This window comes from Corvus hawaiiensis, chromosome 4 (assembly GCF_020740725.1).
Source record: "Corvus hawaiiensis isolate bCorHaw1 chromosome 4, bCorHaw1.pri.cur, whole genome shotgun sequence".
Lineage (NCBI taxonomy): Eukaryota > Metazoa > Chordata > Aves > Passeriformes > Corvidae > Corvus > Corvus hawaiiensis.
Window position 1 is genome coordinate 950404 of NC_063216.1, and position 26696 is coordinate 977099.

Genomic DNA, 26696 nt, shown 5'->3' on the forward strand with positions numbered 1-26696 from the left:
AGGATGCTTAAATGAAAGATAACCTATATAGCTGCACAAGTATCTCATAACTGGAACCCATGGGGAAAAGAGAAGGTGAAATTCGGCATAAGTATTTATTTATTTATACATGTCAGGAGAAACAATCTTAAATATATGTGCACAATGATGGGTTCTTTTTAGCTCTGTTACCATAGAATAGGATTAGAATAAATAGTTTTATGAAAAATGTTATTGGTTAGAAGAGCTATTAAAAACCATTTAAGAAGTATGAAACAGCAAACCAGAAAATGCTGCTGTGCCACTGTGTGCATCAGCAGTGCATTCCCCTTGTCAGTAACGTGCAGTGATGCCAACCATCCACCACAGAAAAGGGTGTGGCAAACGTGGGAAAGGGAAAGGCAAGGAAGAAAGTAGTAAACATATGGACAGGCTTCTGTTCAAACAGATATGAAATAAAATTAAATACTTGAACATGGAAAAGCAGTGAGTGAAGACAAGAGCCAGGGAGTAATTTTTCCAGCTTTGCATACTGAAAATAATAGAGGATCATTTTGGAATATTTAGGGCTAAAGGAAAACAAAAACTGTTTTTCTCATTCCTCTGAACTAGTTCAGGCTTTTATAGAAACAGTTGGAATTTTCATACAAAGAAGTGAGAATCTCTCAGAATGTGAAGTGTTTCCATTTTCTCATTCTTTTGGGTTTTAAGTCAGTTAATTTTAGTGGTGATTTTTATGAATGTTATGATACTAAGTTGCCTGTTTAAAGCTACTGTCAGTGTAATGCTTCAGATACACAAATGAGAAGCTTTTATTTTCAAACACCTTATTCCAGTATTTTTAAACTCATTATTATTTAGCTGTCCAATTTTTACATTTTTACAATTTTTACATTATTCTATTCTCATCAATTGTATCTAATAGGTTTTCCATACAGACAGATGAATTCACTGCTGCTGCACACCTAAGTCATTCCATTCTCCTTGGTCCTTCCTTGCTGAACCTAGAATAAGTTTCTGTTACTGTATACAAGTCATATTTCCTGTCTTCAGGTGTATCCTTAAGTGGTACAGCTGATTGTGCATTTGCTTGTAAAGATAGTGAGAACAGTTTTGATATTTTAAGCCAAGCATTTCCCTAAATTAATATTTCTATTTCTGGTTAGTAGCTGAGTCCATGTTGTACCAAGGCAGATCTTTTCCTTGAAATTACCTTCACTTGATGTGTCTGACTTTCAGGGGGATTGTGGGTGCATTGGGGTATTTCTGCATGGCGTGTAAAAACAGTGATAATTTAATTCTGATGGGAAATTGTTTTAATGATCTCTAGTTTGAAGATGTGGAGAAAGGAGGATGTCTGCATGGAGTGAAATTAAGAATAGGATGTTTTTAGCTTAAATAAAATGGTTAGTGGTTAGCAATGGGATCTCTACAGATGGTTGCTTTAAAGGAAGCAGTTCATAGCACAAATACAAAAGCTGTTCTACTATGATGAACATCAAGAAAAAGGCATCAGAGGCTAAAATCAAAAACCAGAGATGGTTGCAGGAATTCCCTTCAAAACTGAGAGAATGGAAGAGATTTGATGGGATCAACTGCTCAGTAAGCATTTCCTCAGTGGTGTTTTTATCAGTAGCAGTTTTTGGCATATATTCAGCTATGAAAAAGAGGGAAAACAAGAGAAGTGGTTTTTTAAGCTATCTATGCATGCTGCACTGATGGTTTTTTTTTGCTAAAGGATTGAAAATGAGCAAAGAAAGGTAGGCCTTATGACTTGTGATATATTAGTACAATGATGATGACAGGACTGACATTTACAAAGAGAGTTCAGGCAAATAAGGCTGTATCAAGGGAATAACACATGGGTTTGAGCTTTTCGTTAATAGTGCAGTTAGTTAGAACTGCTGCTGGTTTTTTCTGTAATCCTGTATCAATTTAGGAGCCTTGAGTCATAGTATTGATTTATGAGTGAAGAAAAAATCTTGGTACAGTTGCATTTCTCCAATTAGCCTCTCCAAAAAACACCACACGCATCCCCAGAAAAAAGAAGACAAACCAGATAAACAAAAAAACCCACAAAGGCCCATAACAATTAGAGATATCTATTGCTTTTGCTCACTTCAGATCATTTTCACAGCTGCATTGTCAGCTTTGGGTCCCATTTCAGTAGTCCATGCAGTGACCTGCTGTGGTTTGATAGAAACGTTGTCCCTCTAGGTTTTAAAAACTACAAATGTGGTAATTTTCAACAGCCAGAGCGAAGTGTTAAAACTGCTGGCACCCCGTGCAGCTGCTAAATGGTAAACCTGGTTGTTAGTATTGGCAGGGTGCTTGGGTCTATCTGGGCTGTTGCTAATGAGAAGTGCCTGTACAAGCCCCAGATTCATAACGGATTGCTGTGTTGGGAGCACCAAGCTTACAACAGCAGGAAAGAAGTGTCAAAGAGACGGCAGCTGTCAGGAAAGGACATTGCCAGCTTCCCACAGGAATAACCACTTCTGCCTTTCCCTTTCTGGGCCTGTGTAATGGTCTAGAACTGTCCTTTTCTTCTCCTTCTTCCTGTTCTCCTTCAAATAGTATTGATTAGGATCCTTTCTTATCGTTACCTCAGGCCCTGGGTATTTCACTTTGCTCCTGATGTTGAACAAAAGTGCTGCATGTTCTGGAAATACTTTTGGAAAGTAATGCACCTGGGTGGTCAGACGTAAAATATCTTGAAAGAAAAAAGTGTGAATGGCTGGACTTATAAACACATTTTTGTATACAATTTAGCAATTGTCAAGCAATAATAGCAATATGCACGAGTTTTATTAAGGCTTTTATGTGTATCTAAGAAAAAGACAATGAAAAATTAAGCCTCTATTTTCATTAAGTTTTCGCTAAGTTTTTTTTCCTTTCCATTTCATTTTCCTTTCGTTTAAATTAGATCTGTTGATAGTAATTTGTATCTATCTGGTTATTGTCAATTGCACTCTATCACTAGAGTTGATACATTTCTTTCCCAACTTTTATGGGTTTGGGTGGTTTTTTTCCCATGTACATATATTTTAGTGTGCATCCTTCCCATGTATAGAAGAGCACATATTTTTGTTGGCAGCATCATTCATAGTCCTGCATCACTCTTGAGTATTCTCAAGGGACAGTATAGTTGACACAATACTCAAGGGACAGTGTAGTTGAAACACCATTCTATTTTCTACTTTTCTATTTAAAAAGAAAATTTCACTGGCCATTTCTCATAATCTGTTGGCTTCTGTACAGTTTTTTTCACCATGCTAATTTTAATGGGCTGGTTATATTAAATCTATCATGCCTAGAAATAATATTTATCCATTTTTTCTTCTTACTGTAAATATATTTTTGTTCTCTCTGGAACTGATGATCCACAAGTGCACACATACTCTGGATGTACACATATTCTCTTTTCCCATTGTAGTATTCTCAGAAGAATGTACTCATCACCTTCTATTGTTCCTCATGTTTTCAATACAGCATATGTGGTGCTGTGGCCAGCTTTGGTTGCACTTCCCTCTCAACTCCTATTGGAAATAAATTCTTCTACTGCAGTCCTTCTCCTTTAGTCTCCTGTAGTTATTTTTCTGTGTTTATGGAACTTGTGAGGCTTCAGTTCCAATCCATGTGTCTTATTTGGCAGATACAATCCTCCAGATGCTGACATATGTTGTTCTAATGACATAATCATCGTGTATCTCAGGTCTGATCTCCAAAGATGAGGAAATGTTGATCAAGGAGCTCCTGCTTGGCAGTTTGTGCCTTGTAGCTCTCAGACTGTTCCTTTCATTCAGCAACTCCTGATAATTACATATGCTGTTGCTGTGCTTACAAAAAAGCCCTCTTCATCCCGCTCTGTGAGAAACAGGAATGTCACATAAACCTGGTACTTGGATATACTCAGCTTCTGCCTAACAGCCAGAGATTTATTCCCCCATCACAGATAACCCCCAATACACTAGTTTTTTAATTTTACCAATTTAGAGCACCGAGACAGCTGTATGCAGCCAGCATTAGCATCCGTGGTTGTTGTAACTCTACTGCTTGTTCCTGCCCAGCAATGTATATATAGTAGCAGTTCTTTACATGGTAGTTTGCCTCTGTTACTTATATTCAGAGTCTTTAGTGTTGGATCTGTGTTTATTTGGGGTTTATGCTACATCTTAGTACCAAGCTATACACTACCCTAAAGGTATTTACTTCTTCAGGAGTTTATAAACTCTTCTTTCATTCCACTTTTCAAGCAAGTATGTTTTTGGAGGTTTGGGGTTTTTTATATTGCCATTTTCTTCAGGAAATGGTAATGAATTAAACGATTTTCTGTGGACATCTGTAGCTTTGGATGAGTTGCAAAAGGACCCCAAACACTCTTTTTGAGTTAAATTCTGTCATAACTACCACTGGGTTTTGTTACCATGGTGTTCTGGCCTTCAGCATTTACCTGATGTATATTCTTGAAAACCTCAAAAGTCAAAGTATTGTCTCATCAGTGTAAGTGGTATTTCTCCACTTATGAGTGATAATTTTGTGTGCTTTTCTTGTTCAGAGACTTGAAGTAGTTGTTCAGCATGTGGAAGCGAATGAAGGAGATCCACCATGCTCACCTGAACTTTAAGGCCCTACGACTGTTTGCTCCTGAAATCAAATGAAACTGTAACACCACCTTTTGGTACCACCACCTTATATATTCCCTTAAAGCTTCAGGACCTTCTTAGGAAAATATGCAGGTTTTTACAGATATTTTTCAGAGAAAAGCAGGCATTATTTAACTAACTGATGTATTTTCACCAATTGTCCTCTTCTGAAGAGTAGCTATTTGGCATAGCATCTTGTCTTCTGAGTTCAGTAGTTCAACCAACACTGCAGAAACACACCTTCAATAATTTTGTGAGTCTTTTGGCATCTTTTGGTAAATTCCTGAAATTGCAAACTGGAAGTCCTCAGTAATGGACTGTCTATAAGGAGAACCAATTTTTCCTCTTCATATTTGCTACTGGTTATGGCCAAAAAGAGGAAGCAAGGGAACTTCATGGAAGATTTTGAAAAGTCTTTGAAGAAGATTTCAAATTTTCATATTAATTAACCAGCATGCACTTTAGAGTTACAGTTAATCAGGCCCTCGTATTTTTAACTGGGAAAAAAATCTTAACATTTGTACATGGGTTGTCTCCAAACATTGGTGAAGAATTTGTTGTCTCGAGAACTAAATGACCATATCCATGAGGAAGGTTTAAGTAGTACTAGAGGCAGCGGACAGTCCTGAGTTCCCAGGTTCCACTTACCCAGTGGAAGGTCAGTTCACTAGGGAGAGTTTTATTCCATCTAGAATGGACTGAGGTCATTACCATTAAGTTCTTTATCTAGGTCATGGCTTCTTGAGGAAATGCCTGATAAGAAAAAGCAATAGTTCACAAGAATAAGAGCTTGTAATGTTGTAATGATTTCACTGTTTAAGAAGTAATTGATTCCTAGTGCAAAGCACTTCCAGTATTGTGTTCTTCCCATCTGATCTCTGAAAAGTGCACAGGTAAAATGTGCTATTGCATTATTTACAGGGTTATGTGACAGAAATCTTTCCCTACCTAGATGATTGTCTAGTCCTAGAAATACTTTTAACAGTTAAAAGAATCATTTCATTGCCTTCTCAAACTGTTAACTAATCTGTCCCAAGAGCTGACTAGAGAAATCCACCTTAATTCCAAGAGTGAAATTAGGCCATAAAGATCTTTGTGAGTATAGTTCAAGACATGGTTATGAAGTTTGCCAGGATACCTCAGATTTAATTGAACCTAAATGCCTTGGTGAACACATGTATCCTATTTCATGCACTTCCATAAAACTTCATGGCAGATTACACATCACATGAATGCAGGATAGATTAAATTGATACGTCATTTTAACATGCATCACTTGGCCATCCCAGCACTTCCTTCCTGAAGTGAAAGGAAAAGCCCAGAAATGTGCGTCAGTCGCACCTCCTTTTCCTTTCAGGCTTTCAGACAGGCATGTATGGAATTAGTTTTGCATGCACATCAGCAACTGGATCACAGCATAGGTAGCAAAAATTTTTATTGTGCTTGAACTCTTGGCACTCCCACAGTGTCGAATGGGTTTTTCGTTTTCTGTGTGCTGCCACCAGTGAGCATAAAGGCAGAGCTGTCTCCTCTTTCCCATTCTAATTCCATCTCTGCTGTGCAGTATCATGCAGATGGGATGCAGGAAGATAAGGGAGGGAGGGCCATGGAGGTATTTGGGTAGGTAATACACCTTGAAGAATGCAGTTACTGTACAGGTAAGTAATTTTTTTTTTCCTTTCTGAGTAGTCATCTGTATAAGATTCCTGAAAAGAGACTGTCACTGTTTATCATTCTGCAATTTTGTCAAAATACAGGAATTTTCGCCCTTGGGGTGATGTTCAAAGGTATGATTGCTTCAGAGGAACAGTCACTGTAGGAAAAAACTTATAACTGTAGTTAAAATTGATTGAAGATTTTTTCCAGAGTTTAATTCTTATCACAATAAAGGTAGAATACTTCATGTAATTAAATGGAAGAAATCAGCAGCAGCACAGGTCAGCAAGAGCTATCATGTTTTAAAGAGTTCAGAGCCAAACAGTTGGGAAAACATGCCAGTATGTTACAAGGCAGATGCAGGTTCACTTCAATTTATCTACTAATATGAGACAGCAGCTTATATTTAAAAAAAAAAGTCATTCAAATGCTGATCAGTTAGGCATGAACCAATGAGCTAGAAACAAAATAATTCTTTAGGAGTGTTTTGAGACTATGCTATGGAGGTATTACCTCACTAAGCAACAACCTGCTGCTCCTGCCAGTCATTTGTGTGGTTTTTTAAGGTGGTTATGCACATCATGACACCATTAGAGGAGTAAAATTGCACATCTTCTAACTAGGTTTGACTGAGACAGGGAAAACTTTTACTTAGTCTTTCCTTACTGGGTGGGTTATTAGTATTAGACTTAAGTTAAAAGATCAGCATTTCTAGGCAATTCATTCTAAGTCAGCACTGGACTTTTAAACTTGCAACTCTCTACTATATATGTAAAAGTTTGTGTATTATTTTAGGAAAATTAATTACATATGGATGTATATTTTTCAAATGCAGGTAACGTGGCACTGTATTTTTGGTATCACCAGTTGTTCTTCCTCCTGTCCTTCAAGAGTTCACCTGTCTGAATAGAGCACTATATAGTGTCCTGTTTAATACATTGAATTCACCTCTGAAATGTTTGCCTGGAATGAAGAGTGGATACACCTATGTGTTAGGATGTTTTATTCTGCATTCTTATTTTAAAGGAGTTTCCATTTTAAATGTAGCTGTTCAAATGTACAATTCCCACTTCTGTTAATTGACACAGAGAACTACACGTTCACTTGGCTGTCCATGAATGATATATCAAGAAGTAAAGTTCATAATTATTCTGTAATGCAGATAGGCAAATAAATATTTCCCATGTCTGACACGGTCAGTATTCTTTGCAGAGCATTTTGTAACCTTGTTACTCATCTTTTTGATGAGACTTCATTTAGGCTTATCATAACCATAAAGTCATTTTGGAAGATGTTATCAGTGTTCCTAAAAAATTCAGAAAGTATGAAAACATGTTAAGCAACTCCTGTTTTTGAAATGTAGATCTCTCCATTTGTTTCTTTAGAAAACAGCAATTACTTGCCCTGTGACTCCACCTCGGAATGTACCCATCAGCAGAAAGCTCCTCTGCTTGCAAAGCCTAACTACTGCTGCTGCCTGTGCTGGTGGTTGAACACCAGCCTTGCTCTTTACCGGGGCAGTGGTGCCCGATATCCTGCACTAGTCTGATACAAAGCTTTGCATCTTTGCTTGAACACTCTCATTGAAAGGGGCAGTTTTGAGACTGTCAGAAATGGTTTTCATACAACTGTCTTTGGGGATATGGTCCTAGAAAGCAGGCTTCAAGGAATAAGTCAGATTTCATTTGTTAAACTCCAGTGACTAATTTTCTCATTATGATGGTTGCAAGGTCAGTTTTTTCCCAAGTCAGCCTTCTTTTACCTTATTCTTTATATGGTACAAAACTCTTTCAGGGTATCAGTAGAAAATTACAGTTCTAAATAGAAAAGGGCAGAAGCCAAAGGGATACATCTGACAAAGAGAAAAATGCCAACAAAGAAAAGCATTTTTGATTCTTCTACTGCTGCTGAGATGGCTAAAAAGCCATGCATTAACTTCAGTATGCATTAATATCTCGTCTGAACCCTATGATCTAAAGCGATCTGCAAGACAAGAAATGCAGAAATCTTCTGTCAAGCTGCGCCCTTGCGGTGGATTTGTTAAGCAGCCATGGTGCAGGGCACTCATGTATGCACAGCCTGCTTTGCAGCCTTCTGCCCGAGCTGCTTCTGCAGAAGCAGGAGATAGACATTTATTTTCCTTGCAAGACTAAAGTTACGAGAGTCTCCTTTACAAATAACAATATCACTATTTTGTATATATATATTTTTTTAAGTTATTCTGCTTTTAGAAAGCAATGAAACAGTATATTTTCTGGGGAGCAATACAGTTTTCTTCAGTGGTCTGAACATATGAGGCACAGCTGAACTCACAGCTGTGAAGATGCTCTTAATCAAAGAATAAGTGTTTAGGGAGTCTTGATACTTGAATATCTGAGATTCAGACAGCCCAGATGAATCCTTCATATTTCCTAGAGAGCCTTTGATGTAAAAACTTTCTTTAAGACTTAATCTGAACAGTGGAAAACTCTGTTGGGTCGATGTTTGCTTTTCTCCCTCTTAACCTGGAAATGGTGAATTCCAAAGTGCAGTGCTGTTTCCCTTCTTACCATGCCTGCTGCTGAATGTGCAAGCAAACAGGCAATTCTGAATGCCTGCTGCCTTCCTGCCGCTTCTGGCTTCTGTGCTTCAGAACTGCTTACTAATCCTTATTTTCCAACAATCCTTGCTTCTCTGTGCTGTATATTCTGACAGGACTCTGGTATATCCACACCAGGCAAGCACTCTTGCTTTGAGGTCCTGTTTTGCTGGCTTTCTCCTTCTCTTTACTCTGATCTTCCTCTTACTCTTACATCCCTTCATCATTCTTTCCTTTGTGTGAAGATTATTTGCCTGCAATTGCGCCTTGGGAGGGAGAAACACATTTTGGTTGGCTTAAAACGTGGTTGGTAAAAGGCTGTAGTTCCAAACAAGTCATCTTCACCTAGTCTCCCATCATTTTCCAGGACAATCTGCGTAAAAAGGATGATCGGATTGAAGAATTGGAAGAGGCACTCAGAGAAAGTGTTCAGATAACTGCAGAGCGGGAAATGGTGCTAGCACAAGAGGAGTCAGCCAGGATCAATGCTGAGAAACAGGTCTGCAATCTTGTTAAGTCACTGGTAGTCCTCCTAGGAAGGTAACCAGACAGTGAAGTACTAATTTCCCTGCTTTCCTGCTTGAAACAGAGCTGGCTTTCTTTGATGATCCTCTGTGTCTGTTCCAGCATTAGGTGACAGAACTCATAAAATCTGCAAAGCCTTCATAATAAGTTGTATTTCATAGGTAAGATTTTCTTGAAATTAAAATCAAAATATAAGGTATCCTGAGATAGCTTTTGAAATATTGGTTTAAGTACTAACTTCTGATCTGTCTTGCCTGACAAAGCTGCCTTCCTGTGTGTAAGGCATACTTAGGTTTACTGTCTTGTTCATTGAATATATTTGAAAGACAATGATTTTTACTAGCCTGGTTGTGTTTATGGACCACAATCTCCTTGCACTTGCAAAACAACTGGTTAAAAAGACAAATCCCTTGGCTTGAGCCAACCATGCACTCAGAAAATACGCACCTGTGTACTGAAGCCACAAGTAGGAACTTTTATGCATTAATTGATTTTTTGCCATTGATGAGATGACTCTGAAGACTCATGGACATGCCCGTTTTTAACTCAGGTGAGTAATCATCAAGAAAGCATACCATAAGTGATGAATAAATCTGTGAGACTTTGCTAAAGCTTGTGAAGCAGAAGCTGAGACTGGCACTCTTTGTGAGCCTCTACAGTGTTTGTCACTGTTCCTTATGACAGTAATTAGCAAACAGGAGCATTTGGTTAGTTGCATTTCAGGGGAGGAATCTCCTTGTCTTTGTTATTTACTTAACAACACTTCTGACCAAGTGCACTTCTAAACGTTTTAAGAGGTTTTTCTTAACATGTATTGTATCACAGGCTTTAATGAAAAAAAGGTAAAAATCTGAGTTTTCCAGAAGAAAGCACTCTTTAGGCTAAAGTAAAGCTCACCTGTTTGCTGATGGACATATTGAGGATAATTCTTGTTGCCGTATTTTAGGATCCTAGACAGTATCTGATCAGTATCAGATCCTAGACACTTTCAAGAATGCCTTCTTTCCAAACTTCTTATAGCCTATAAAAAAATTGCATGAAATAGAAGTGTTAACTGGGTAGTGAATGCCACTTCGAAGATTAGATCTCCTTGAAAGGAAAATATATCTAACAAAGCACTGGGTTCTCTGATGAGGCACAAAACTAGTATGTGCCTCAAAATCAAACTAGTATGTGATTTGATGCCTAGGATGTTATAATGTTTTAATTAATTGGTTACAAGACAAAGTGACTTTTTATATTCTTTGAGCACCTAGAAGCTGGTGCTCAAAGAATATAAAAAAAGTATAATTATAAAAATATATAATATATATAAATATTAAAACTAGAACATTGGAATTGGGTGTTAACATCTTAAAAATGAGACAAGGCAGGGAAATCCACAGCCTGAAGATCAATAAACCATCAGGGTCAAGAGAGAGATTGAGAAGAGAGGAAGAGAGCCAAGACAAGTGAGATTTGTGGATAAAGATTGGTGGAATATGGTAGGTAACAGCATAAAAAAGCAATTAACTTGGATGTAGCAGTGCATATGGAGGTGAGGAGAAGAAAGAAGGATGGAGTGGGAGCAGCAGTATTGGAAGACAGAAAAGCTGACATCTGTGACAGTAGTGTCTTACTGCAACATAACTAAACAGCCAGTTCTGACCAGTTACCGTTTTTAAATATGAGCAACAAATCAGCACAGAGGAAAAGGCTCTGGAGAGCTTTATTCCAGTCAGCACTGCGAGACCTGCTGTGCCCCACTTTGTCCACCAGGATTTTGGGTTTGGTATCAGTTAAACACAGTCAGGTGTATTTAAAGTGGTGGCAAGCAGCTGTTTTTCCAAGGTGCAGAGGGGACTTCCCTTCAAATGTTTTTCAGTGCATATTCCTTCAGTTACTTTTAAAGAATGCCCTTTTTGTTTTATTATGTTCTGTGGAAGTTCTCTGTAGAATTTTGAAAGACAAGCACAGATAATTTTAGAGTTTTAAAGTGCAAGACTCTATGTTCCATATACTATCAATGGCAGATCCATTGACTTTCACAAACCCTATAATAGGTTATGAATATTCTTAGACCAAGTGTGAGTGATGTGTGTGATTTTTAAAATGTTGTTGTTCAAACTGATTATAATTTGCTTTTTAATTGCATGCTTTTTCTTTCCTCTCTTTTTTATCTTGTTTTCTACCATTCCTCCACTTCACTGCCTGTCTGAAGCTTTTTAATGAATCAGTGCATGAGGTCAACCATTTTGGCTTTAGGTGGTTCAAGGTATGAGGACATCTCATTAGTGTGTGCCTCTGCCCCAATATTTAGTGTTGTTATTGTAGTCTCGTGTTGTGTAATCCTACCCTCCATCATCTCGTGGTGTGTGGTGTTGTGCTATTTTATAGGCTTCAGTTTTGAATTACAGTGTCCACGAAGGCACCCTGCATTTCACAGTTCTCATATATCCATTATAGATTAAAATCTTGCTCTCTGTAATCTAGTGTTTGAAAATATCCTGTCAGTGTGTATTAACTGTGACAGTGGGTTAAGTGTATTAATACACAATCTGTGTATGCAAGACGTCTCCTGCTGACTAAAGCTTTCTGTTTATTTCAGGATTTTAGACCTGTTCTTTCTTTCATCTTTCCCAAAAATAGAATCAGGCATTTCCTGCTGGGAGCAGAGCACCCATTGAATTGGGCATCATTTTATTATCCCTGCTGATCTGTGTAGCAGAAACCCTGCTGTACGGAAAGGAGATGAGGCAGTCTTGCACAGATGGGAAGGCTTGAAAGTTCTTCAAGCCTTTCTTTCTAATAGTCATCACCTGGTTTTGCTGGTGCACCTGCTGAATCCTCTGTGTAAATATCATTGTGAATTCCTTACAGCTGTGGGCTTATGTAGTACTGTGGCTGGTCCCACTAGTTCAGCCCTTTGTGTGGAAGGTCAGAAGGTGTGTGGAGACTTCTTTGTAAGTACTGCCCATAAGGCTGAAGGTAGGACTTCTCGGATAAATGCTTCTGTCATAAAGGGGTTTTTTTAGTAGAGATGGTAAATGTAGATTCAGACATGATTTCTGCATTAACCAAACCTGAGTTTATTTTAGAAAGGCTACTATTATGTTCATCGGGGGGAAAAGAAGAATTATAGAGAAGTTTTTCCCTGCTCAGAAATACAGCTGTAGTTTTGCTCGCTAGGAAAAAATGTTGGAGGTTTTCTTTGACAAGAAGCCCTGTCTTGTTCACAAACCCTTTCACTGTCCTGGTGCGTCTTACTATCCCTTCTCCTGCAGCAGGAAGCAGGAGGTTATCCTTTGCATGAATTGAGTCTTAATCAGCACCATTCCCAGGACAATGCTGGAAATGTGCTTTGATCCTTATAAAAGAATGAGACCCCTTTAGTGAAACAAAGTGAAACCTGAGTTCAAGTTCTGTGACTGACGATCAATAATTAGCAACAGGTTCTTGTCTCAAGGAGCACAATAGGATTACTGGCATTTTGAGCCCTCCTTATTGGAGGGCATAGTTCACAAATATCTTCTGACCTAAGATACTTCATGCTCTCCTTCTCCTTGCTCACTTTCATCCCCATACTTGAGTGTACATCCCTGCTGTTTTCCCAGCCAAGGTCATTGTGAGGCTGTGTTGTGAAATAGAGCGGTGACCTAATTAATGGTAACAACTCCTATTTTTTGAAGGGATTTTTTCATGTGAAGCACTTCACTGACCTGGTTCATGGATCCCCATGCAGAACTTGAGGGACATCTGAGGAAACGTTGACCTGTGGGGGCAGGACTGAGAAGTGGAGGCAGGAATTGCTTAGTATTATTACTAAAAATACTTTTAGCAGAAACTTAATGCAGCCTTTACAATGGGCTACTATTTCTTTGAGTGAGATGGTGCATTGCCTGACCACAGCATATATTTCTCTGGCTTATTTTATTTCCTTCAAATTTGAAAAGCAGAAGATTTTAGACATTTAAATAACGCTTCTGCTGATAGTAGTGCAGCTCTGTTCCCTCACGAATATCAGCTCCTGGTTAAATGCACTCTCTGTATAGTATCAGCTAACATTTAACTCCTTACCCTAAAATGTAATGGCAAATAAACACATAAAATAATGACCATTACCTCGTCATTCCTTCCTTCCTTAAGTAGCTACTTAAACTGAAATTTTTGAGTTGGCAGTCTGATCTTGACACCTTCCATCAACTTTTTTTGAAGTTATGGTTCTCAGTGGAACATTTCAAATGAGGTTAAATATGTAGATGTATAAATAGCCGTATCTGTGTTCATACACTGTGTCTTTTTATCCTGCACAGGGCAGATTTTTCTGCTTTCCCTTTTTAAGGAAAAAATAAAAGCCTGACTATTGTAAAAGTAATGTATTGTTTAAATGTATTTTCTTATGCTCATTCCTTTCTCCCACTGTCTCTATAAATTATTTCAGCAGGATTTAATATTATTTCAGGTACACATTACGTGTAAAATGTGTTGATAACAAGACTCCTGAAATTCTCTATCACGTATCTTACATATCAAATTTGTATGTGTTTGTTAAGGAAAAATAAACATGAAATAGGTTAATAACTCAACCAGCACCTCCTTCACAGTTCTCTCCTGTTTCCCTACTGTAAATACAAGGTCTGCAAGGGTTTGAATGTAGAGTAGAGCCTCTAAGAGCCTCTTCTGTCTTATCTGTAAGCTACTGTACAGAAATTCTCACCAAGTTTTGAATGGTACCTGTCATTTGCACTTCCATCAGAACACCATTCTGGTTTTAACATTCTAGCAAATATTATTTAGACTACAATTCCTTGTAAGAATAGAATAGAAACTACATTTACCACAGATTTATCATATATTGGACCCTATCCTATCAAGTACCTTCTAAAAATGCAAAATAAATTAAAAGACATACCTTCTTTGCTGAGCATTCTGTTGCTGAAATAGATCTGAAATATTTTCTCACATATATTGAGCACTGGAATTATTTCACAGCACAAATTCTGACACACTAAGTGACTTCCTGCAGGTCCCTGTAAATGAAGAATAGAAAGTGGAATTTCTCTGAACCACTTACCTATAGATGTTTTCTGAGCACCATAGAATTGTCAGAGTTCTGACTGCTCTGTAGTACCTGCTGGACAGTTTGCTTTAAATGAATGTTTTTATCTTTTCTTCTGTATCTCCTAATGGGAAATTTGATAAACTAAGAGATGGGAGATCAAGGCAGTAATCCAAGGTATGGTTTGGGATGAAGGTACTGGAGGTTTTTTCTATGATTTTTCTAAGGAGTTTACAGTTCTTTGGCTGAACTTCCCTTAAATATATTCTGAAAAGCTCTTTTCTGTAAAAGTCTGCCAAAATCATTTTGGCTTTTGAGTGTGTGTATATATGTACATGTGCAAAGTAATTTGTGTACTTAGTCCGTATTAAATAAAACCGTGCTAAAACCTTGTATTTTAATTTTTTTTACTGATAGAAAATTTTAAGAGCTTTTTAAGTCAGTGTCAGCCCAAAGTATAATCTTACCATTGTTTTCCAAGAGATTACTTTATTCTTCTGTCTGATTGTTCTGCTTTGGGTAGAGAAAGCATTTTGGGTAACTGAAGTTCACCATGCACTGTGTCCTTGTCAGTGAATATGTTTGCAGTAATTTTTAGGAGCACTGCGTCTCCCTAATGTTACTTCTTTTCCTCAGATATTTCAATGGATTACATAACCTTTTCCTTTAAAAATACGCAGATTTGTACTGAGTAACTCTCCCTGCAAGGGAGAGGTAATTTGGTATGTAATTCCCTCTGCATTCAGTAATGTACCTTTTAAGAGCTGGAAGAGTGGAATTTTTCTGTCTTAGTTGTGTTCAGCTGTGCTGAGCTGGGGGCTTGGGAGGTTCTTTTTGCCTCCAGATGGGAAGAATGAATAGAGAGAGGAATGATGAATAGAAAATCATGCCTAATGACTTTGAGGCAGAGATCTTTTTCTAACATTATAGACAAAAAAACTTCTAAATCTTTTAGAAGCATAGAGCTGTTTAGGTTGGAAAAGACCTCCAAGATCATGGAGTCCAACCACTGACACTGCCAAGCCCACCACTAAACCATGTCCCTAAGCACCACATCTACCTGTCTTTTAAATTCCTCCAGGGATGATGACTTTGTTTTTTGTTTAATTTGTTGCTCTTGTTTAAGGTTGCAAAGTAGTTAAAATTTGATGACTTTCAGGAGAATTGGGGACACTGAAAGGATAATTAACCTCTGTGCAAAATATACATTGAGCATTTCTCCATATAAGTCACCTTTTCATTTAATGAAATGAGAAATACTGATGGAAACTGTTATATATAAATTTGGTTCAAGTGCCGATTTTAAGATAATTTCGTCTGTATTTTTATCCCTTTTTATTGTTTAATAGATAAATACCAATTTCATGTTATGCCTTTTATTATAGTCAGGTATTCCAGACAAAGCTCTATCTTGGCATCTCTCTGCCTGTTATATTCTTTTCTTAAGCACCTACCTCTAGACAGCATTTTATTTGTTGTGGCTCAAGAGAAAACCAAATTCTTGCAGATTTGGTTACATTAATCGTAAGGACCCACACAAATACTTGTGTTAATATTTGTTTAAGCTAGTCCTGTGCTTTTTTCTTTTTAAATTTATTTTCCAGTTGCATTCTTTAACTGTGATCTTAAATGCAGGTGTGATACAATAACGTAGATTAAAGCATTAGAAAAGCTCATTAGACTTGAACATTAGATTAATAAATTGAAAAATACGGTTTTTTTCTGACATAATTGATTTTTCCCCAAAATCCATGAAGTGCAAGAAGAGAAACTGTTTTCCTTTCCATAGCATTCTGCTATATAGAAAAACACAGGAAAGTGACAAGCTTGAGGCTCATTAAATTGAGGATGCCTCTTCATTTGAAATATTTCCTACTCACACAAAAGCTTCCAGACTTTCCTGTACTGCTGTTTACCATTGGATTCCTTCAAACCCTTCACTGAATTGCAGCCTGAATTCAGTTGGCTCCAAATAGTGGAAGTTCTTTTTATTTATTGTAGTTACGTTCTGCTATTTGCTTTCTGTTAACTACAATGCTAAAGATCTGCTTCTACAAGTTTCTAGAGGTGGAAACTTTCCTGAGCTTGCCAATGAGACTGTGCTTCTTCAGTTTGCCACATGTTCAACCTTCACATGGCAGTGCATGTGCTTTCATTTATTTATGTTCATGATCCTTAATGTCTTTTGGGAAAAGAGTGTTAAAGTTGTATATGGAATCAGCATAACGTTTTTCACTGCTTGCAGTGAGTTAATACATCATCCCAGAATTTTTCTCTTTGGAAAATCAATCTGTGCTATATAAATTGACAGTCTTTGCTATGCTGTGTAGCACAGCATTAAATATTTACTTTGAATATTACTCAGTTAGGTCTAAACTGTCTGCCATAGTGACATATCCTAGTTAACCTGAAACTGTCTAAAATGCAGCAAAATGGAAATCAGCATGGTCTGCAGAAAGCTGGTGAAAAACTGCTAAAAACCTTGGGCAATTAGTCTCGCTTCTACTTTAGCAGCTGTAGATGTAACGTAAGAAAGGGCGATTTATTTTGAAGATGGCCACGTTTAGAGTTGTGGCTGGAGTATCATGAATTAACCATGGATCTCGAGACTTTTGTTTGGATGTGATAAATTGTGCCAAGTGAGCGTGTGCAGCGCTCCACAGAATGTGCTTCATGTGCTGCATTCGTGTGTCTCTGCCTCTGTAGAGATTTTTAAAAGGTGATCAAAATCCAGGTTTTTTCAAGATTGATTGTTGTTCCTAGTGATTGCTGCTGTATTCCCAAGGGGTGGGAGAGACTCGTTGCTAACCATGGAAGATAAACACGAGACAGTTTCCTGAGACTATAGACCGTGTAAAGTAAAATAGGACAGCTTCCTTTGGTATGTTTGCGTGGGTTAAGAAACATAATGAGAATGTTTCATTGGATAATGGTTTCACTTGAGGAAAGTGTAGAAATGGAATTGTAACTTGTTATAGTCTTCCGATAACAGTGACTAAATCAGATTTCTTTTCCTCAGTAGAAATAAGAGTTCAGTTTTCACTTTTTTTCAAGGCCTGACTCAAATATTTTGTTTGTGTTAAGCAGAGGCAATTATTGTTTCCTTCTCAAGAGCTCTTGTCCCAGCAGTAGGCTGTTGCTAATTTATGTAGGTTATAGCCCACATTTAGGAGATACAACTGTCAAAGCTACCTCCGAACATCCTAACAGGACACAGCTGTGACTTATTGAGTCCTGAAGGCTCAGGAGTTTTCTCTTTTCCAAACATCTGTGAATCCCGATTCCTCTTTCTCATACAAAAGCTCAGCGCTCTCAGAGTATGAGCAAAAAGCACTTGGTGGATACTCAAGTAACAGACCCCTTGACAAAGGCTTCTTTGTTTATGTTTGTGTTGCTTCTGCAGGAGTAGCACGGTAATGTCAGATATCTGCTCGATCTCACTGGTGCTCTTCATTGCCTAGAGCCATCAATGGAGACATTAAGGAGCAATACAGAGCATTAACTCTTTTTATAATCAGATGCTCTTTTTATAATGAAGTTTTTGTTGGAAGACCAGCTCATGGAAATAAGAGACATCAGCTGTCTAAATATCTCAGTTTCACAGTGATAAGAAAAGTTGCACTCATCTGCAGTATCTTGCAGGTTTTCAGACCATAGGCTTTTGTTCTCTTTATCTCACTCCTCTCCTTTTTCCCATTTAATAATGTAAGAACAGAACAGTGGCACCAGTTCTGTTAAGCCACCAAGACACTATTTTATCATGGATGCTGAATGTACAAAATACAAACAACCTTAAAAAAAAAAAAAAGCACAAAGACTTAAGAAAGGTATACGGTAATGAAAAGAAAGACAAAGTTTATGCCTAAAATGACTGCTGTGTATTACAAATGATCGAAAGACCCTGCCTTTTCTGTGGAGAGCTGATAATCCACCAGCCATTTCACAGCTTCAACATTAACTCCCCTCTTTACTGCAAACAGAACTCCTTGTCCATGTGCAGTCTGCCACAGTCCTCGAATGCTGTACACAGCTTTGGGAAAAGGGGTGCTGCAAGTCTGGCATCCCCTTTGAGATGCAGGTGAAAGTGATGTATAGACACGTCTTGATTACTGCATCCTGTGCCCTGGTGCTGAATAAGAGGGGCTTGAATTGAAGCCAGAGCTCCAGCCTGTGGTGGGACAGAGCCATTCTGCTTTACACCCTTCTGCTCTCAGTGGGGCAGAGCTTTTCAGCTGTTTTTGTGTTTGAGGCCTGTCCTTACATTACAAATCAGATACTACACTATAATTTTACTGAGGGAGAGGAAGATTTCTTGTTATTGTTTACTGATTTCTCTCCTTTTCTTCTGATATTTTTAGCTCTAAAAAAGCTATGCCTAACAGCTTTCCCAATACCTATAGGAATTTGAAGTTTGTTCCCTTAATTCAGAATAGCTAAGAATTGTGTGTCTTGGATACAGTCTTTAAGAGTACCTTAAAGCCACCCTACTGCTTTAACGAAAATGGGGCTATGATGAAACCATAATTCATTTCCCTCTTATTTTGTGTAAAGGTTTATTAGCTTGTGATTTAAGCAAACCATCTGGTCCTGCTGGCAATCCAAGTTATGTCAGACTCAGTGCTTTCTCCCTGTAATATGTTACTGGAGGCAGTTAAATTACATGCTTAAGTCCCAAGTCTGGCCTGTGCTTTTTCCATGTCTTAACATCTGTTCTAGGAAATTTTTCTGGGATCCAAACAAGTTTACAAAGAGCCAGGTCTCTTGTCTTTGTCTTTCTTTTCATGTCTATTTATTTTCCTTCTCTGCAGTCTAATCAGTTCAACTGAGTAAAAGATAATGCAGAAATTTGCAGTCTCTTTATTGTTTCAGCAATGTACATAGTGAGATAAAAAAATACTTTAAAAACTCAAGAGCTGTAGAAAAATAGGAGGCTGTCATCTGAGAGTGACACTTTGAGAAATGTTAATTATTTTTTCGGTCCTTCTGATATTCTTTCTACTGACTTTTAACTGGAAGACTTTTTGTTTTGCTTGCCTAATTAATTTTGGGCAAAAGTACAGATTTTTATTTCTTTTTGTCTTGCAATGCTAATTTCTTGTTTATACAAAACAGGCCCATGTTTAGAAAATAAATAATTTTAAATATACTTGTTAGCCTGCTGAGGTGGTTTTGAAAAGATCTCTAGTGATTAATTTATATACAGATCATGGAAAATGACTTGTTTGTGTTGGTATTTGTACCTGTATTCTGGGAAATTTCATCATTTTGTATTCTGCCTGAAACTTTTGAGACACAATAATGAATATAAACAGCTATCCCATAGCCTGCTGTGTCTGGATGTATGTTGAAAGAACTAGAATTTCTTTCCTTCAATCAGAAACGTAAAAATGACTCTGATTCCAGGTACGTAATTAAACATTAAACTGTGTTTCCTACAATACTGCACCTAAAATACTGTATCTCCAGCTTAGGAGTAGGGATCTTAGTGTAACAGTCACGTCCCTTTGTCATGCCCTTTGAGACTTTTAATTACAGACTGGTAAGGTCAAGGGAGGGGATTCTGCCCCTCTATTTTGCTCTGGAGAGACCCCACCTGGAGCATCCAGCTCTGGGGCCCTTAGCACAGGAAGGTCATGAATCTGCTGGAGCAGGTCCAGAGGAAGCCACGATGATCAGAGGGTTGGAGCACCTCTCCTATGAGAAAACCCTGGGAATTTGAAATGTTGGGTCTGGAGAAGGCTCTGGAGAGACTTCATGGCAACCCTGAAGTATAAAAAGGGGACTTGAAAGAGAGAGAGACTCTTCCCCAAGGTCTCTAGTTACAGGACGAGAGTCAATGGTGTTAAACTGAAAGAGACTAAGTTTGGACCAGACATAGGGAAGAAGCTCTTTATAATGAGCACGGTGAGACACTGGAACAGATTGCCCTGAGAAGTTGTGGATGTCCCATCATTGGAAGTGTTCAGGGTTGGGCTGGACAGGGCTCTGAGCGACCTAATCTAGTGAAAGGCATGGCAAGAGGGTTGGCCTACACGGTGCTTAAAGGTCCCTTCCAACCCAAGCCATTCAATGAAAATCAAAAAAAGATATGTAGTCTCTTCTGTAAAGATTGATAATCTACAGGTGAGAAAAAGCATTCTCTAACATTAGCATAAATTATTTTTATATAGTGTACCAGGGATTTGCTGTCTTTAATGGCAGTTGTATACATGTGAATTTGGCTGCATTCAAATCCTATCACTTGAGACTAGAAAATTTTCCTTTGTGGTGTCTGTGGAGGGCATTCCTTAGCCTTTTCATATCATATAAACATGGATTGCATGCGTCACCATTTCAGAATAGAGCCTCTGCCCCTGCAAGTGTTTTTGCAAGTGAATAGCATTTTGCTCTTTTTTCCCCCCATATTGATGACTCTGCCGTTGCCTCTTTAGGGTTGCACAGTCCCACTGTACTGAATTACACTGTGTTACCTGCATTCATGATGCATTTGTTGCTTGCATCATGATCCACAATTGCTCTGCTTCTCTGAAAAGGTGCAAGCAGAAAATTAAGCTCTAGAACTATCTTCCTGGGAGAGCTAGAGAAGCCTTTTCCAATTTTCTGTGCAGTAGAAAAGTTATCTTCAGGTGATGCTTTATCACTGAGGAAAGCTCACAGTGGGAAGAAGAAAGGTAGCTGCCACAACACTGTAATCTAAACAAACTGAAGTGTTTGGGGATGCTGAGGTTCCATTAGCTAGCCATCTGTCTGGATCGACTGTAGGTATTGGAGTCTTTGGGCTCAGATTTTAAGAGGCAAACAATAACAACCACGTGAGTTGATAATAGCATTCTTCCTGGCCTGAAATATCTATTGTGTCTCAGGAATTCTTAGCAGTGCATTAGTTCTCATGTAATGGGTGAGGGGACTGGAGCTTGCGTGTCCTGATAATCAGAAATCATTCCATGAGCTAGTACAGAGACAGGTAGGATTTCCAGCCTCAGTAATACTTTGTATATACAGTCCCTTTCTCAATTTTGCTGTCTTTTTACTGGCTTTTGGGGAACTTGACTAAGCTCTTTGCAGCTCCCTGGCTTCACATTACCCAATGGCCAGAAAGGTTTACTGGAGGCACTACATGTTTGGAGATAATGTGGTGTATCTATGTCTGCGCAAAAGCCTGGTTTTTGATTTGCAGTTGCAGGAGCCTGAAATAACCATCTGTAGGGGCAGGGAGGTTAAGATGGTAGATAGGCTCCTGAAAAGGGCTTCATTTTTTTTTATTAAATCATTTCTTTACCGGCTGCCATTGACATGATAGATAAATTTCTCCTGTTGCATTGCTGTTTCTCTCTGCCTTGCTTTCATGCTTCCTAAGGAAGATGTAATACTATGTAAAATATTTGTTCTGTCTTGACATTTCCCTCTTCTGCTGCTGCGAATCCCATACTGATCTAATTGACATTCTTTGCCTTCTTTCACATAGTTTGTTCAGTCTCTCAGGAGCTCTCTCCTCTAATGGAAACTTATTTCAGCTTGACGTTCGTCCTTAAAGATAAGCTGTCAGCTGGTCAGGTCACTTAAGGCCTAAAAACAATGAACAGATTAAGTCTCCATTTAAGTTTTCTGCTCAGAATACATGAAGACCTTTCTGGCCTGTCTACAGAGAACTGAATCATGGCTAGGTCATCGATAATCTGAGATACACATTGTTTTATATACTGTTGTTTGAGAAAAGAGGAGCAAGAGTTCACTCTTTACATCTTCTGAAATGGGTGGAGACTTTCTAGCTACAGCTGACACAAGCTCACGCACAGCTAAATTGAAAATGTCAATGGCATGTCTCTGTCTCAGCATGCCAAGAGCTCTGGTTTTGGCAAATATTTTTTCTTTATTTTATAATTACCTGCTCTTAAGGAAAAAAATTCAAGGATAGATGTTAAGTTTTTTGTATAGGCTAAATTAGATGTGCATTGCAAGTAGTTTGCTTCCAGTGAATATTCCTCTATCATTTCTCACAGGAGTGCTTACTGGGACAGGTCTGCACTAAGACTCATAAGCTGCCAAATAAAATGTTTTGTTTTGTAGAAGTTTAATTGAAATAGACCCATGGCCTATCTACAACCTGATGAATCTGAACAATGAAGTCTTTACTGTGAATACAATCATCACTATTTTGATGAACTTTGTCTTTAGTAAATTGCGTGACAAATGGCCCTTGCTGGAGAGCATGGAAGGTAATGACAGTTCTGTAAACCAAGTTGTTGGCAGAGTTTAAAAGCTACTCTCATTCCAGCCATTCCTAATACATGATTAGATCAATTTTCTGTTGGCCTGCAAAAATGCAATCTATAGCCTTAGAATTAAAAGTTATCAAACAGAGCGATGAGAAAGAGATTAAGTGCCTGCAATAAAAACTGCTATGAGATACTCTTGCAAAGTCAGCCCTTGCCACCTCTCCCTCGGAGCCTTGGCCCAGATATCAGGCTCCAGTCTCCTCATGCCTTCAAAGCAGCACAGAGTTGACACGCTACAGATCTACATCAAGCAAACCAGTCCTTCAGCATTAGCATCACAGACCTTGATGGCTGGCAGTGGGAGGAAGCCGGTCAGAAATATTTCAAACCTGATTATGGAGAAGACGTTGCTTCACAGATTGTTTTGTCTTGACAGCTGACGGATTGACACAGGCCCTTTTGACTGTTGCAGTTGGCTGGGGGCTTGTTGATTTGAGGTGCTTTTCTGTTCAAGCCGAGGGGTTTATAGTTGGCATGCCTCTTTTCAGTTTAAAGGAAAATGTCTGTGTACATATTTCTGATCCATCCAGCAGAAGCAGACGCTGATATCCCAGCAGCTGATGCACAAGTGCACCTTCATTACCCCACCATTTTTCTAAGAATCAGTTTCCATCCTAGCAGTATTTTTGCTATTCGTTATTTCTGCAGTCCTTCTTTGCAGTCTTTTCTGATATATTTTCTCTATTTGATTTTAAGGAGTTTTCTCTTAGTTTTAAAAGTTGACATATTTTCTAATCTTGTTTTGCATGCTAAACACTATTAAAACAGGGAAAGTTTGGTTATTATATCCATGCTTGCAGGTTTGGACTACCTGTCACTGAAGTTCTCTTTTGGTCTGTTGATTACTAGATGACTTCTTGGCTGTATACATTGTGAATAGTTTATGATAATTGCATGTTTTAATTTTTTTTTTTGTTTGCTGAGCATAACAATACCACCTTTTGGCAGCTGCATTTGAATGGAAGTAGAAAGGCTTTCTGCAGTAAACGCTGCACCATGTCTATGCTAGATTTTTGTAGATCTCCTAATTCTCAATTGCAGTGCTTCTTGCTCTGTCACCGATTAAGGATGAAAACCAGTCTTATTTTTGTCCTGAGTCATTAGGTCGGCCTTTAGGAGTACAGGATTTATTAAAGCATGTTACATACTTCCCTCCTACAGCACCTATATAGCAAATGACATGCTCAACTCTCCTTTGTAAAAACATGTAAGTAGAAACTGAGCTTGTTGTAATTTCAGTCATTCACTTCCAGGATGGATCACAAGTTGATTGCTATGGAGGGATATAAAGGCAATGCAGTGCTGTGGTTTCATACTAAATTTATACAAATGTTTGATTATGTGCGGCATCAGGAGCATCTGAGTTTCTCCCGTTGAAAGCACGATAAAATTGTTTATGAAAACTTGCTTGTGATGGAAGGAGAAAACCTACATGGAAGAAGTCAGTGAAACATGTTCCATTGAGCTTTATTATAAAATTATTAAAGCACATTCAGAGGTTTTTGAATGCTATATGTAGCTAGATTTGAGCATTTATTGTGATATTGCATGTTAATTAATGATAAATTTTACCTGAGACAGAACCTGTTCTGAGTGCAAAATAAAATTACTCTTCATCTATGTAAAATCTATGCTAGAATTTATAATCATGTTGATTCTGAATCTTTCCCGTTTGCTGAAGATATGAGCATTGTTCTGCTGTACTTCTCTGCCATCAGCAACTCTTTGAATGTCTTACGTTGCTAAATCCCAGCACATGCCTAAAAGCATTGTTCAAACCGTATTTTGAGGCAAGTAGCCTCACTAACGTCTTCATGGGAGCCCAGTCCTCTCCCTGCTTCAGAAATATTACCTTTGTTCTTAAGTGCACATGTAGTTTCTCTTTAGCATCATTTACAGTGAAAATGTTTTATCCTTTTGGCATATTATTAATGTGTTTCATTTAATATCTTGCATTTTTGTGGGCCAGTGTTAACATGACAGGCCATCCTCTTATCCCTGTGGTACGTTTTCTAAAGCAGAAATACAGAAGAGTTGAAGGTTTGTATTGTAATGGTTATGTTGCAGTGACCAAGCTAAGTTAACTCACAAGCTGTAATGTTGCTTTGGTCAAGTGTAGACATCCTGTCCACAGCACTGGATGATGCCTCCAGCCTCCCGAAGTGCTGTGTAGCATCCATGCACTGGTAACCTTTGTGCTCCAATTTAGTTGTGACATTTAGTAAGTTCCAGCTGATCACACTGCACTATTTTTCTCTCCTCCTGTCTTCTCCAAAAATGTTTTAGGTAGAAGAGCTGATGATGGCTATGGAGAAGGTCAAACAGGAGCTGGAGTCGATGAAAGCAAAATTGTCCTCTACGCAACAGTCTTTGGCTGAGAAGGAAACCCATTTGACCAACCTACGAGCTGAAAGAAGGAAACATTTGGAGGAAGTCCTGGAAATGAAGTAAGTGTCTTCTTTTATTATTTGTAGACGTGTTTTATTGATGTCTCTGCATTCCTTTCTCATCCTCGTTCTAAAGATAGCCCCTGCATGGATATGTCTCTGCAGATAACAGCTGTCTGTAATCAGTCGAGCCTTCAGAGGTGACTTCTGACCAGGGATTACTGACATGACTTTCACACTTCCTCTAGAGCTCAAAAACATTTCTTCCTTTTGATTGTTTACAGTAGACTACTATTATTTGCACAACAGCAACTTCAAAGATCCTAAGCAACTATTGGGACTCAATCATTTTATCTAATGAATGTGCCATCTTGCTTTGAGCAGCCTATAACTACTTCAAGGTAAGGTGCAAGTCAGTGTAGCAAATGACAAGAAAAAGAGGGAAGAGATAAACATAATGTCAGGTGTTCGTAGTGTTAAAATCAGACTGCAGATGTCTGATCTGCTCAAGTATTTTTCAAGCTCATGCAGATGATTCATTAGCACTGGAGCAGTTTGAAGTTCTCTGTCAGTCAAACTTTTCTCATCATCTTTACACAGGGAAGCCTGGATAAAACCAAGCTTTGAGGATGTGGGGAGAAGAGAGGGATTAGACTTCTCAGGCTTAAATACTTCCTAATTTCTGACTGTGCATTACAGATAAATACTTATCCTAGTTTAGGGAGACATGAATCCATTTAGTGCAATGATGGATAGCGCTGCCAGCAGTTCATTAGAAACACTTTCAGTTGTTTAGCCAGCCCTGAAGAGAAGGAACATTTTTATTGGCAGGACTAGCAGTGGTTCTTCCACTGTGGTTTTGTGAGCCATTATTTATTTGTTTAACTATTCTACACTGGTCTCTTTCCTTTCCTTTTTTTTTTTTTTTAATGAAGGGATAGAAAAACAGCTGTTACAAAATGGAAAGAGGTGGCTTAGATCTTGAAACTTTAACTTAGGAGTGCTGTATGAAGTGGGCCAAGCCTCCCCAGCTTCATATTCAGCTACAACAGTTTGATCTAGACCTGGCATAAGGATGTTGGAAGACTGCAGTACTTAAAAGCCACACTTTTTATTTTTAATAAAAAATTTTATTGAGCTATAAATTTGACTGCCTTGAGAGTTGCTGTATGGGGGGATGGGAAGAATAGCTCTTTAGGTGATGTGGGAATCCAAAGCAACTGGAGATGTATCCCATATCCAATCACTTGTCAGTACTTTCTTCTGCCAAACTGCTCTGCCAAACCTTCTCATTAAAATCTACACGTAGTGTACTGTATATCCTGAAATGTATTTGGAATTGTGTAGATCCTTTACTATAACTACTCACTTCTAAATGATGACCTCTCTTAGCTGTGTAAGTTATTGTTGGAAAATTTTGTACTGAAATGTAGTATCAGGGACTACATGAACTGGTAGATCCATTGTACCTCAGAAGGAAGAAGAACACTGGAGAGAATGGTAATGCTGTCAGCACATGGAGAGAAAGATGGAAAAAGCATTACGTTTGTATAGTTAACTAGCTGAGCATGTTTTAGTCATAGTTGGTCTGTCTTAAAGTTCTGTAAAGCT

At 38.3% G+C, this 26696-nt stretch overlaps 1 protein-coding gene across 13 annotated transcripts in view; it reads left to right on the plus strand.

Moving 5' to 3' along the window:
* The window catches only part of ERC1 (ELKS/RAB6-interacting/CAST family member 1), a 283730-nt gene that overhangs the window by 156668 nt on the left and 100366 nt on the right, over positions 1-26696 (plus strand). For 11 of the 13 annotated variants that reach the window (XM_048300324.1, XM_048300327.1, XM_048300328.1 and 8 more), the window contains 2 exons: positions 9227-9358; positions 24985-25145. In XM_048300324.1, the coding sequence (XP_048156281.1) occupies positions 9227-9358; positions 24985-25145 (293 nt within the window). The remainder of the gene's footprint in view (positions 1-9226; positions 9359-24984; positions 25146-26696) is intronic. The other 2 variants (XM_048300335.1, XM_048300338.1) reach the window with 1 other exon arrangement.